At 46.3% G+C, this 12,823-nt stretch overlaps 1 protein-coding gene across 2 annotated transcripts in view; it reads left to right on the top strand.

The window, feature by feature from the left end:
- Window positions 1-12,383, top strand: part of LOC137357131 (rho GTPase-activating protein 25-like) — a 40,926-nt gene extending 28,543 nt beyond the window's left edge. The window contains exons 8-12 of one of the 2 annotated variants that reach the window (XM_068023190.1): window positions 155-276; window positions 2,263-2,447; window positions 3,827-4,389; window positions 8,526-8,670; window positions 8,836-12,383. In XM_068023190.1, coding sequence (XP_067879291.1) covers window positions 155-276; window positions 2,263-2,447; window positions 3,827-4,389; window positions 8,526-8,670; window positions 8,836-8,853 — 1,033 coding nt within the window. In that variant the 3' untranslated portion in view covers window positions 8,854-12,383. Of the gene's footprint in view, window positions 1-154; window positions 277-2,262; window positions 2,448-3,826; window positions 4,390-8,525 lie in introns of both variants that reach the window. The other variant, XM_068023189.1, reaches the window with a different exon arrangement.
- The last annotated feature ends 440 nt before the right edge of the window (window positions 12,384-12,823 follow it).

Genomic DNA, 12,823 nt, shown 5'->3' with positions numbered 1-12,823 from the left:
AGTGCAGACTCGATGGGCTGAATGGCCTCCTCCTATTCTATAAATGCACATGATTGGCTTGGTGTTGTTTTTCCCGACAGAATAGTTTTGCAATTGGTCCCAGATCAATGAGAATGTGCAAAAGGTGAATGTTTGTTCTCTGTTCTCTGGACAGGTTTCTCCATGAGGTCCAGCTCAACTGCAGCATCAACAAAATGAGCGTGGACAATCTGGCAACTGTCATAGGGGTGAATCTCCTCAGACCCAAAATCGAAGATCCTGTGGCCATCATGAGAGGCAAGTTAGAGTCCCCAAGTCATTCTTCAGCCCTGTCTGAATTCGACAGCTTGAGCTGGTCCATGATGGCAAGTTGGGGCGGGGTGGGGGGGGGGTGGGGAACAGCAATGGAACTCAAACACATGGCACTGCAGCGGGCAGGAGAGAGGCCTACCCCCATTCTGACCTCAGCTACTGCTTTCTTAGTGAAACACAACAGGGAGGGCAAACACATCCATCATAGAAAGAGACGGAAGTCAGGATATCCACAAAGACCATTGCAATAGCTGGTTAGAGTGGTGTTCATTGATGCCTGGGAAGAGATTACCTGCCTTTTCATCTTGACCAGAGTAGGTCGCATCTAAGAAAGAAGAGGGTGAGGGGATAAGAAGTGACAAAGCAAAATGTCTTGCGTGTTTACGGCATCACGCCACACCTCTCAAATACGGCCCAGTACACTTCACCTGATGAATTGCTTCAAAGTGAAACAGCTGTTGGGATGTGGCAACCATTTTGCTGGCAGTGAGACTCCGCCCCCCGGAAGGCAGCAGTGAGATGAATGAGCAGTTTACCTGTTTCTGAGTGGGGGAGGGAGGGAGGGAGGGAGGGAGGAATGTTGGCCAGGAGTGTTTTTATCCGCTTTTCTGCAAATAGTCGGAGTTGCTTGATGATATTTGACAGCACCGTGTCCACTGCAGACATCTGGATTGTAAGTGCGGCAATGATGAAGTGGAAAATGTCAAATTAAGTTAACCGCATCGACAATAAATGAGAATCGGAGACCCCCTGTGAGTCAGTCGGGAGAAACAGCACCCAGTAAAAGACATTGGATTGAACCTTTGAATCAGGACCCCGGTGTCGGGGTCAAATGGGGGCAGGGTGGGATCACAAACCCGCGCTGTGTGAGCAACAGTCACCTGGCAGTGACTTTCCCCGAACTGGCTAATTCGTGGCCAGAGGGTGGGCTCGGCGTCCAAGTAAGAATGGTGGGTGGGCTCTTGAAGCTGGAGGGCCAATAGGAGGCCCTCCAGCACAGGTGAAGCAGTGGCCGGCCGTTCAACTTCTTAAACTTTTACATTTAAAAGTTTCTTCAGCAGCTGAAGACAAGCAGGCAGGGTGGGCACTTGACTTAGACCCCTATGTCTCAGGGGGCTCGGCGGCTGACTGGAAAATAGGCTTAATAGACCCTCAACTGGCTACCCACCGGCCTGGGGACAGGACAGTGCCATACTATAACAACCCAGGATGCTTCACCAGAGCGTTATCTGACAAAATTTGAGGCCGAGCCAAATAAGAAAATTTTCGAAATAAAAGCAAGAAATGCTGGAAATACTCAGCAGGTCTGGCAGCATCTGTGGAGAGAGAAGCAGAGTTAACGTTTCAGGTCAGGTCAGTTCTGAAAAAGTGTCACTGACCCGAAACGTTAACTCTGCTTCTCTCTCCACAGATGCTGCCAGATCGACTGAATATTTCCAGCATTTCTTGTTTTTATTTCAGATTTCCAGCATTCGCAGTATTTTGCTTTTATTTTACTAAGAAAATATTAGGACAGAGGAGAGAGAGAGAGAAAGAGAGAGAGTGGTAGAGACATTTGGGGAGGGAATTTCAGAGCTCAGCGCCTCGGCAACTGAAAGGTATGGCGACAAAGGATGGAATGATTAAACTAGGAGATTGCATGAGAGGCCAGAATGGGAGGCGTGCAGAGATCCTGGAAGGTTTGTAGGGGTAGAGAAGATTACAGAGCATGTATTTCCAAGTTAGGATTGTGTGGGGCTTGGACGAGAACTTTCAGGCGGTGGTGTTCCCATATATCTGCTGCCCTTGTCCTTCTAGATGGTAGAGGCTGCGGGTTTGGAAGGTGCTGTTGAAGGAGTCTTTTTGTAGCGTATCCTGTTGGCGTGAAAGGAGGCTGTTATCACGATGTTAAACTTGGGTCTCTTTTTTCGTCTGACTCAACAAAATCTGAAATTCTGCAGAAAAATAACTCGGTCTTCTTTTCTGAGGCAGGGACACCGCAGATTCAGAAGTTGATGACTGTGCTGATCAGCAACCACGATGAACTGTTTCCGAAACACAAGGATAAACCTCCGTCCCCATTGAAGACCTCCGCCCAAAGAAGTATGGTTGGCTGGGGCGTTGGCTGGGACGCTGGCTGGTGTGCTGCATCAGGATCAGAAACCAGAACGCACACGGTAGGGTTGGTGAACACTAAGCCAAGTCTGACGCAATCACTCGCTCACCATTGTCACACCACACTGTGAGTCAACAAGAACTTGCATTTATAAAACACCTTCAACCCAGTAAAACGTCCCCAGGCGCTTCACAGGAACGTAATCAGACAGAATTTGACAGTGAGCCAATGAAGGAGCCAATCAGAGAGCTGACTCAAAAGCTTGGTGAAAGAGGTAGGTTTTCAGGCATATCTTAAAAGGAGGAAAGGGAGGCAGAGCAGTTGAGGGACTTCCTGAGCTTAGGGCACCACCGGCTGAAGGCACAGCCACCAATGCTGGCGTCAAGGAAAGGGGGCATGGGTTCGAGTTGAAAGGATGCAGAGCTCTGTGTGCTTTTGTCGGGCTGGAGATGGTTACAGAGCGAGGGAAGGGTGAGGCCTTGAGTCACCATCCATTGCTCATCGGGGTTCCTGAGGGTAAGTGCACACATGTGGATATTGGGTGAGAACAGGGGCTAGTTTTGACATCATGCCCTGCTGACACTTTTGGTCACCATTCTTGCATGAAGCATGAGTACTGGAGTGCGGAACTCAACTGCAGCCAATGCCCACTGAACTGTACCCCAGGATGACTGAGCAATGGCATTGGAAATTGGGGCATGAACAAACTTTCTGGCACTGAGGTCACGAGTAGTCCCATGTGAGACCGCCAATAACAGGGGCTAGGTTACACCATCCAAGGAGAGTGTTTTTCACCAATTAGTCACTGCCATAGTAATCTCTTCACCACACATCAGCCTTTCCTCTCAACACCATTACTAATGCATATTTGTGAATCAGATCAATGTGCCTTGAATATCCAGTGACATGCAGCAAGGGGAATATTGGGGTACCAGCTGTGGATCAGTGTCCGCATTCCCTCGCCTCTCAATCAGAAGGTCATGAGTGCAAAACCAATTCCAAGGCCTGGAGCTCACAATCCCGACTGACAGTGCAGGTGCAGTACCAACGGAATGCTGCACTGTTGGACATGCCAACTTTCGGATGACATATTAAACTGAGGCCCCATCTGCCCTCTCAGGTGGATGGAAAAGATCCCGTGTGTTCTAGTTTGAAGAAGAGAAGGGGAGTTTTCTCCCCTGTGGTCTGGCCAATATTTATATTTCAATTAACATCACAACAACAAATAATCTGGTGATAATCACAATGCTGTTTGTGGGAACTTGCTGTGCACAAATTGGCTGTCATGTTTCCTACAGCACAACAGCGACTAGCTTCAGAACTACTTCATTTGTTGTAAAGTGCTTTGTGATGTCTTTAGGTTGTGAAAGGCCTGTAAAAATGCAAGTATTTCTTTCAATGGGAAATTGTGAATATTTACGGTCATTTCTCTACCTCCAGCCCTGCCAAACTGATGGGAATGGCAACAGTACGGCAGAGAGCCAGCTGGAAAACTGGAACGAGAGCCCCCGGAAAAGGACGCAAACACTCCCAGCCAGGAAATGTACCTTAGGCTCAGCTGGAGAGATGGCAAACAGTGTGAATGCAGACACTTCGAGCACTGAGTTCTGGAACACATCAAAGAGTTCCCAGGTCAGGAACTGCAAGGAACTCATCACTGAGCGACATAGAAGGACTCATTCCCAGGACATTCGCAAAGCCCCGTCCACCGATGATAAGGTCCCAACTCTAACCTCTGCTTGCGCCTCTCAGGATAAGGACGCTTTGGTCTCTGGGTGGTCTGCTGCACTCGGTTCATCACACACTCTGAACACCGGCAGCTACCAAACAGGTCAAAGTCTTTCAGCAAAGACCCAACAGGAGCAACCCAAGGTGGAAAGTGAAGTGGAAGAAAGAGAGGTTGAGTTGGGAGACATGAGCATGGAAGAGCTCCGGAGCCAGCTCATGGAGCTGAAGCAGGAGCTGCAAAGCCAGAAGGACAGCTACGAGGAGAGAATTAAAAGGTAAGTGAGAGGGGTTCTCGGCTGCTTTCAAGCACTTTGACAGGTTAGCACTCTCGTCAAGTCAGTAACTACACAAGAGTACGGGATGACAATAGGAAGTGTGATAGGAACAAGGAACGAGGCAGACAGGGTGAGTCGGAGAGACATGGCCTCAATGCCCAGGTTTGCTTGTCTGTTGATGGAAATTGAAGAGAAACTTCAATAAGCTCAATAGTTGATGCCTTCATATCACACAAGTAACCAACAGAACCCTGGCTTTTAAAATAATGGTCTGCTCTTAACATAGCTTTTAGAAAACTGCAGTAATCCCACTAAAATGGATCCAACAGGTGGAAACCTAGGCATCAGGATAGATTGGAACTGGAAGTGGATCTGATGGAGTCATATCCGAGACTGAAGAAGGCCATTCGGTTCATCGAGTCCGTGCTCGCTCTCCAAAAGAGCAATCCAATCAGTCCCATTCCACCACTCTATCCCAGTAGCCCTGCAACTTTATTCCTTCAGTTTCCTTTTAAGATCATGGATTGTTTCCGCTTCCACCACCCTCGGAGGGAGAGAGTTTCGGGTCGTTCCCACTCGCTGTGTAAAAAAGGTCTTGCTCACATTTCCCCTGTAGTTCCTGCCCAAGACCTTAAACCTATGTCCCCCAGTCCTTGTAGCAGCAGCTGATGGGAACAGATTTTCTTTGTCTACCTTTGTACACCACTCTAGCAAATCTCCCCTCAATTTCCAGTTGCTCCAGGGAGAACAACCCCAGCTTCTCCAACCTAACCTTGGAACTAAAATCCCCCAAACCTGAAAACATTCTGGTAAATCCCCCCTGCACTCTCTCAACGAACCTCCCATGCTTTCTCAAGTGTGATGACCAGAATTGGGAGCAAAATTTAGTTGTGGCCTAACCAGAGCTTTCTAAAGGTTCAGCACAACGTCCCTGCTTTTCTCCTCAAGACCTCGATTTGTGAAGCCCAAGATCCCATCTGCTTTGCGAACCAAATCTCTCAGTATGTCCTGCCACCTTCAAAGATCTATGCACATGAAGCCCCAGGTCCTCTGTCCTCGCACACTCTTCAAAACTGCATTATTAAGTCGATATTGCCTTTCTGTATTCCTTCTGCCAAAATACATGACCCCACACTTCTCTGTGTTCAATTCCATCTGCCACTTGCCTGCCCATTCTGCTAGCCTATCTATGTCCTGTTGCAGGAGTTTCGTATTATCCTCTATGTTTGCCACATCTTCAAGCTGTGAAATTCTACTCTGTCTTCCAAAATCCAAGTCATTTATATACAGCAAAAAAAAAAAGCAGTGGTCCCAGCACTGACCCTTGGAGAACACCACTGTCTACCATCTTCCAGTCTGAAAAACAGCAATTTGCTATGACTGATGAAAGGTCACAGACTTGAAACTTGAACTCTTGTTTCTCTCTCCACAGATGCTGTCTGACCTGCTGAGTAATTCCAGCACTTTCTGTTTTTATTTCAGATTTCCAGCATCTGCAGTATTTTGCTTTCATTTGCTATGACTCGCTGTTTTCTGCCCTTGAGCCAATTCTTTTCTCCAACCGGACACTGACCCCCCCATTCCATGATTCTCAATTTTGGTAACCAGCCTTGAGTGTCATATTTCACCAAATGCTTTCTTAAAATCTGTGTAGACAACATCCACCACATTCCATTCATCAACCTTCTCTGCTACTTCTTCAAAAAACTGAATTAGGTTCGTAAAGCATGATCTCCCTTTTACAAATCCATGCTCGCTCTCCCTAATTAACTTAAACCTCTCCAAGTGTCTGTTGATTTTTATCTATGATTGTTTCTGAAACATTACCCTCCGCTGATGTAGTTGCTCGGAATGTCCTTACACCCATTCTTGAATAAGGGTGTCACATTTGTCACTCTCCAATCCTCCTGCATCTCCCCCGTATCTAGGGAAGATTCTGGTAAACTCTTGCATTATCTCCACCCCCCCACTTCCTTTAGCAACCTGGGTGAGTGTTCAAAGGACAAGTGTTCTTTGCATAACTCCATGCCAGAGAGTTAAGGAAGCTGCTTAGAGTATGGGACAGAATGATGAAAGGTCAGGGCTTTTGCTGGCCTGTTATCTGCCTCATGCTCCAATGTCAGACTGGACCAGCTGGTGCCCTGGGAGCAGATTGTGATTCAGGGTCACTGCGAGAATGCATTTCCGAAAACAGTGATGACACATCAAAAAGTACTTCACTCTCCGAGTGACTTGGGATGTCCTGAGCTTGTGAAAGCCTCTGCGTAAAACACAAGCCGTCTCTTTCTTTGCTGCCCTGTTGACTGCAGGTGCTGTGTTGTCAGGAGACCAGAGGGAGTGAAATGCGGGGAAAAAAATTAGAGGTTGAAAAAAAAAATCAGTGCACCCTCATGAACATAATCACCAGAGCAAAATATTACCTTGATTGGAGCTTGCTGTGATTAAGTCTTTGCTGTGATGAACGGTTCTGGGTATTTGGCATTCATTTTACACAGATGGAAAGAAAGACCGACATTTCAGTGGCGCCTTTCACTGTCTCAGGACGTTCCAAAAGAGCTCGAAAGTCAATGAAGTGCTTTTGAAGTGTAGTCACTGTTGTAATGCAGGACGTGAGGCAGCCACACAGCAAGCTGCCAGAAACAGTAATGTGATATTTAGATTTTTTTTGATTTGGAGATACAGCACTGAAACAGGCCCTTCGGCCCACTGAGTCTGTGCCGACCATCAACCACCCATTTATACTAATCCTACACTAATCCCATATTCCTACCACATCCTCACCTGTTCCTATATTCCCCTACCACCTACCTATACTAGGGACAATTTACAATGGCCAAGTACCCAGGCAGTACCTAGAATTGAACCCGGGTCGCTGGAGCTGTGAGGCTGCAGTGCTAACCGCTGCGCCACTGATAATCTGTTTTTGGAGATAAATATTGAGCCAGGACATTGGGGAGAACGCCCCCGCCCTTGTTCAAAATGCCAACACAAGATCTTTCACATTCACCTGAGATGGCAAACAGGGCCCCGACTTAACATCTCACTTGAAAGAGGACACCTCTGACAGTGCAACTCTCAGTATTGCATTGTGAGTGTCAGCCTGGATTTTTGTGCTCATGTTGCCGGAGATCACTTCAACAAAGTCAGAATCCCCATACAAGAGCAAAATACCGCAGATGCCGGAAATCTGAAATAAAATCAGAAAATGCTGGAAATACTCAGCAGGTCTGGCAGCATCAGTGGAGAGAGAAACTGGTCAGCGTAGATCTACAATCATGAAAAGCCTCAACAAAAATCTGCTGCACGGGTTTTCCCTCTGTGCAGTCCTTCGCTTCGTAAATCTGAGGATAGGACAACATGAAACTGCATTTATAGAGCAGTTGCAATCCAAGGCACTTTGCAGGAACATTATGAAACAAAATTTGACTTGAAGTGACAGTAGCTTCATTAGGAGGTAGGTTTTAACAAGCGTCTTAAGAGGAGGGGGTTGGGGAGAGAGAGAGAAAAAGAATGAAAGAGAGAGAGGTGGAGAGGTTTGAGGGGGAATTCAAGAGCTTAGGGTCAAGGCAGCTGAAGGCTTGGTGCCAATGGTGGAAGAATGGAAATTGGGGATGTGCAAGAGGTCCCACTGAGACTGGATGAGAAATTTGCTGCAGGTTAGTGAACAACATGTTAGCTTTGCACTGAGCGATTGAATACATGTCCCAGATCAGAGACTGTTTGCTTGAAGTTGAAGCCCATGGAATTGAAGGCAAATTACTGACTGGCTCAGGAATTGGCTGAGCGGCAGGAGAGAAGAGAGCAGGGAGAACAGGCAGATACTCGAACTGGCCGGATGTGACAAGTGCAGTCCCACAAAGACCTGTTTTTGGGGCCTCGAGTATTCATTGTATTCAGTAATGAATTCAGACGATGTGATCGGAAGTCACACATCCAAATCTGCCGACGACACAAAGATAGGCGTTAATGTAAGCAGGTGGACACCGTATTACAGTTCCTGACTGTTGACCTGCTTTACAGTTCCCATTGAATGAATCACATGATGTCTGTGTTATAGTTCCCTGCTGCTGAGTGGTAATGCTCCTGTTGTTTGAAACGTGATGCCACTGATGAAATCGATCCGCTTTTGTTTGCAGTCTTGAAAAGGAGAATTACGATGTTTGGGCCAAGGTTGTCCGACTCAACCACCAGATAGAGCAAGATCAGAAGCAATACGAAGCACTGGAAATCCGACTCCGCAATGCCTTGAGGGCACAGGAGGATGCTGAGAAACGGAATCAGGTACGAGAGAAGGAGTTGAAGGACTTCTTTCAGACAGAAAAATGAAGGCTTGGTTTAAATCTCCGAGCAGTCCTTGTGACGGAGGAGAGCCCCTTTAGTGGGGCTGAGCTGACTATTTACAAACCAAGAATATAAATCTTTCACTTTTCTATTTCCTCCCACCAGTTGAACACCATCTTGTAGATAGACACTCCATATGGAGGTAATGGAGGGATAAAGGAAGGCAGAAATTCTTCAACATCCCTTGACAATGACTGACTGTGGAAGGCTTGTGTTCAATCAGTACATGGTTGGCTGGAATACAACAATGGATTGCCATTTACTACTCTTCATGTACCCTACGGTTTGTGTGGATGGAGTGTGTATCAGTATGTTAGCTGAAGATGTGTGCCCACTACACTGGAGAAGCTGCTATCTGTGAGCTGGGTTTGTGTTACTGAGTTGTTTGACTACTGTTTGACTGCTGCAAGGTGATTTCCCTTTGAAGACTCAGTCAGATGTATTTGTGCCATAAATAGTCTACATATTTTGCCCCAGTACCATTCACCTCAATGCAGTGCAGATGACCAGTTCATGAGTCATGCAGGAAAGATCAATAGCAATTTGAGACATGGCATGTGTTAAGCATTGCAGTAATTTGTGACATGATTTATACTTCGTGCCGGATGGCTTTGGAGTATAAAGTTGACTTTGGATCTATGGTTCCCAAAGCTCTCCGCCACCAGAGTTTTTTTTTCTCATGTCGTTCCTCGGTCTCTTGCAGACTTATTGACAGAGACTAATTGATCAAAGCAGTCAACAACTCCATTATTCATTGTATCGTGCAACTACCAAGATGGTGGAGCGAAATAGACATTGGTCTTTTTAAATACGTTGATTCCTGCAGCAACATGAACAAATGTTCGAGGTAGACTGACATAAATACGCATTTTGCCAAGAGCAAAAAAACACTGGCACTCCTTGGGTGCTGCCATCTGGTGATTCTGTATGGCATGAGTAGGTTCCCAAAGGCTGAGGTCGGATGAACAGATCCTGATGGGAAGATTCCAGAATCCCAGAAGTGTGAGAGGCAAAGAATGGCATTCGAGATTACACACTCTAAGAGGAAGATCAGCCTCCCAGGTCTGACCTGAAACATGAATCTGCTTTCTTTTTGATTTACAGTTTTTTTTTTCTTTGTACTGCACGCTAAATTCTTGACGGGTTGGGAGTCTCTCTGCTGACGGCCCACTATTTTTAGTGTCAGCTTGTGCCCTGCAGCTAGTTTCAGCCAGCCCTCTGTGAATGTATAAACACCCAGCAGATTGTGGGCTACAGCCTGAAAGAAATAGTATAATTAAAAACTCTCTCGTTGTGAAAGGTGTGAACATACCCATTCTCTGGTGCCTTCTTTCTGCATCACTCTTCCTCTCTGCCAGCACTTACTGGTGTGAAAGTAGTTGTCCTGTGAAGAGTACATGTCACGTCATGCTATTTCTTGGATTCTGATATTCCAGTCCCCTTGCCAGTAGAGCATTGAGGGGGGAGGGGGGTAGGTTTGCTACAGTCATTAAATGCATTCAGAAAATGTGTGTGATGTTATCTTCCCTCTGTCCAAGGCTTCTTCCCCCAGTTTCTTATTACATCGAATCTGGAGCACAAAAAGATGCCTTGCGACCCTGCTGCTCCATGCTCCTCATGAGCCTGCTCCCATCCCTCTCAGCATATCCTTCCATTCCTTTCTCCCTCATGTGCTGATCGAGCTTTCCTTGAAATGCATTTTTGCTGTTGGTCTCAACTGTTCCCTGTGGTAATGAGTTCCACATTCCAACTCTTTGAATAAAGAAGTTTCTGCTGAATTCCCTGTTGGAATTATTGGCGACTATGGTATATTTGTGGCCCCTAGTTCTGGTCTCGTCCCCACAGGCGGAAACATCTTCTCTCTGGCTGCTCTATCAAACCCCTTCAGAATTTTAAAAACCTCTGTCACATCACCTCACAGCCGTTTCTTGTCTCACGAAAAGAGCCCAAGCCTGCCCCAGACTATCCTACTGAGCATATTGTCTTGGTTCTGCTATCAGCCTTGTGAACTGTTTTTTGTACCCAAGCGAGTGCCTCTGTATCCCTTTTTTATAATATGGTGATGTTGTTTGTATGGCTCCCAGAGTGATAGCTGCTAAAGATCTGTGTATAAAGATGGCTTCTTAATGGGGCAGGGTCGGGGGGAGGGGGTGGGGGGGGGATTTGGACTGACTCGGATGATGTGTCTGTTCTAGCTACGCTCTCATTGTAGAGTAAGGTTTCGTTATTTTATGCTTTCTCTCTTCCTGATTATGCCGTGAAGTGATTACAATCCTTCAATCATTTATGATTTCTTTGATTGTTTAAATTCTTGGTGACCTTTTGAAACTGCAGCCAAATGAAAGACTGTGATTGCAAGCATCAGTGTTGCAAAAGCCATCAGTGCTGTTGTTCAACAAAGGACACTGACTGTGTTTTCTTTGAATTTGATTTTTGAAATGCTGCCCACTTGCCAAGAAGGTTGGTGGTTGAGAAACAGCTGGATGCTGGAAGAGACGGAACCATCTCTATCTGAACCAGTTTGGCAATCAGTGTGAATTGGATGTATTTTCACTGCATCCCCAGCAGATGGTGGTGTGTTACTGAGTCGGATTCTCAACGCTGAACTGCCAGCAGTCAAAACACTGACACCAGTACCACCTTGCTGCAGGGGCAACCTTGTCGGGGAAAGAGAGATTGCAAATCCCGTTCCCTTCGGTAAGCAAGGTGTCACATGATGCTGCAATTAAAGGTAGAAAAGCACTTTCCGACACTGCAGCAGTCATTGTGGGGTTGGTAATAATACGTTTAAGATTATCCTATCTCTCTAAGTTGTGCTATTCCATGTCTCTCATAATGGTGTGAAACAGTAGGCTGGCATCACAAACAGATGACTGCAATTAGCAGGGAGTCCTGGACAGGTCAGAATGGGTTAAGAACATCAGTGACTCAGTCTCCCTGGGCCATCCTTAGTGTCCATAGCAAGAAAGATAATCTTCTAGCATGTCAGAAATACAAAGAGTTTCCTTTAACGACACCTTCAGTATCTAGAGTGCCGGGAGCATCCATATTACCCACAACAACTTGCATTTATATCGGGCCTTTAATGCAGTAAAACGTCTCACGTCTTTTCACAGGAGCGTTATGAAATAAAATTTGACACCGATTCACATAAGGTGATATGAGGACAGATGACCAAAAGCTTGGTCAAAGAGAAAGGTCTTAAGGAGTGACTTAAAGGAAAAGAGAGAGGCGGAGGGGTTTCGGGAAGGAGTTCCACAGTTTAGGGCCCAGACAGCTGAAGGCATGGCCAGCAATGGTGGAGTGATTTAAATGGATGCACAAGATGAGACAAGTGGGGGAGTGCAGATATCTCGAAGGGTTATGGGGCCGGAGGAGATTACAGAGATAGGGAGGGGTGAGGCCGTGGAGGCATGAGAATTTTAAATTCGAGATATTGCTCAACCAGGAGTCAATGTAGGTCAGTGAGCACACGGGTGATGGGTGAATAGGACTTGGTGAGATCTCCAATGAAGAGGAATAATTTTATTCCCTTATACCCAGATTGTGTTATAATGCCATCAAGCCTGGTGCCCTATGCTTTTATATTATACTTTATAAGAATTATTGTCTTTCTTCTCCTTGTTAATGTGTGAATAAAGAATAATGAAGGAGTTTGGACTGACCGGTCAAGAAGATATTTGTACATTAGCTTCACAAGCGCCATAGTCTGGTACGGCTGCTACATTATTTTACACATTTACAGATTTACAGTTGTTCTCTGATCTCCCCACTGCGACATGCATCATTCACTGACTAAGACTGAACCCAGGTGACCTCTGACAAGGACGTTTTTCAGCTTGCCTCCTTTGCGTTCAGGTGAGATGTTGAACCGAGGCCCTGTCTCCCCTCCCAGGTGAATGTAAAAGACCCCACAGCCACGATTTCGAAGAAGAACGGGGAGTTCGTCCTGGTGTCCTGGGGCCAATCTTTATCCCTCAGTCACCAACATCACGAAAATATTTTATCTGGTCATCATCACATTGCTGTTTGTGGGATCTTGCTGTGCGCAAATCGGCTGCTGCGTTTCCTACATTCCAACAGTGACTGCACT

The sequence above is a fragment of the Heterodontus francisci genome, chromosome 47, assembly GCF_036365525.1.
Source record: "Heterodontus francisci isolate sHetFra1 chromosome 47, sHetFra1.hap1, whole genome shotgun sequence".
Taxonomy (NCBI): domain Eukaryota; kingdom Metazoa; phylum Chordata; class Chondrichthyes; order Heterodontiformes; family Heterodontidae; genus Heterodontus; species Heterodontus francisci.
The sequence above is the reverse complement of the archived record's forward strand: the minus strand, read 5'-3'. Positions and strand labels throughout refer to the sequence as shown.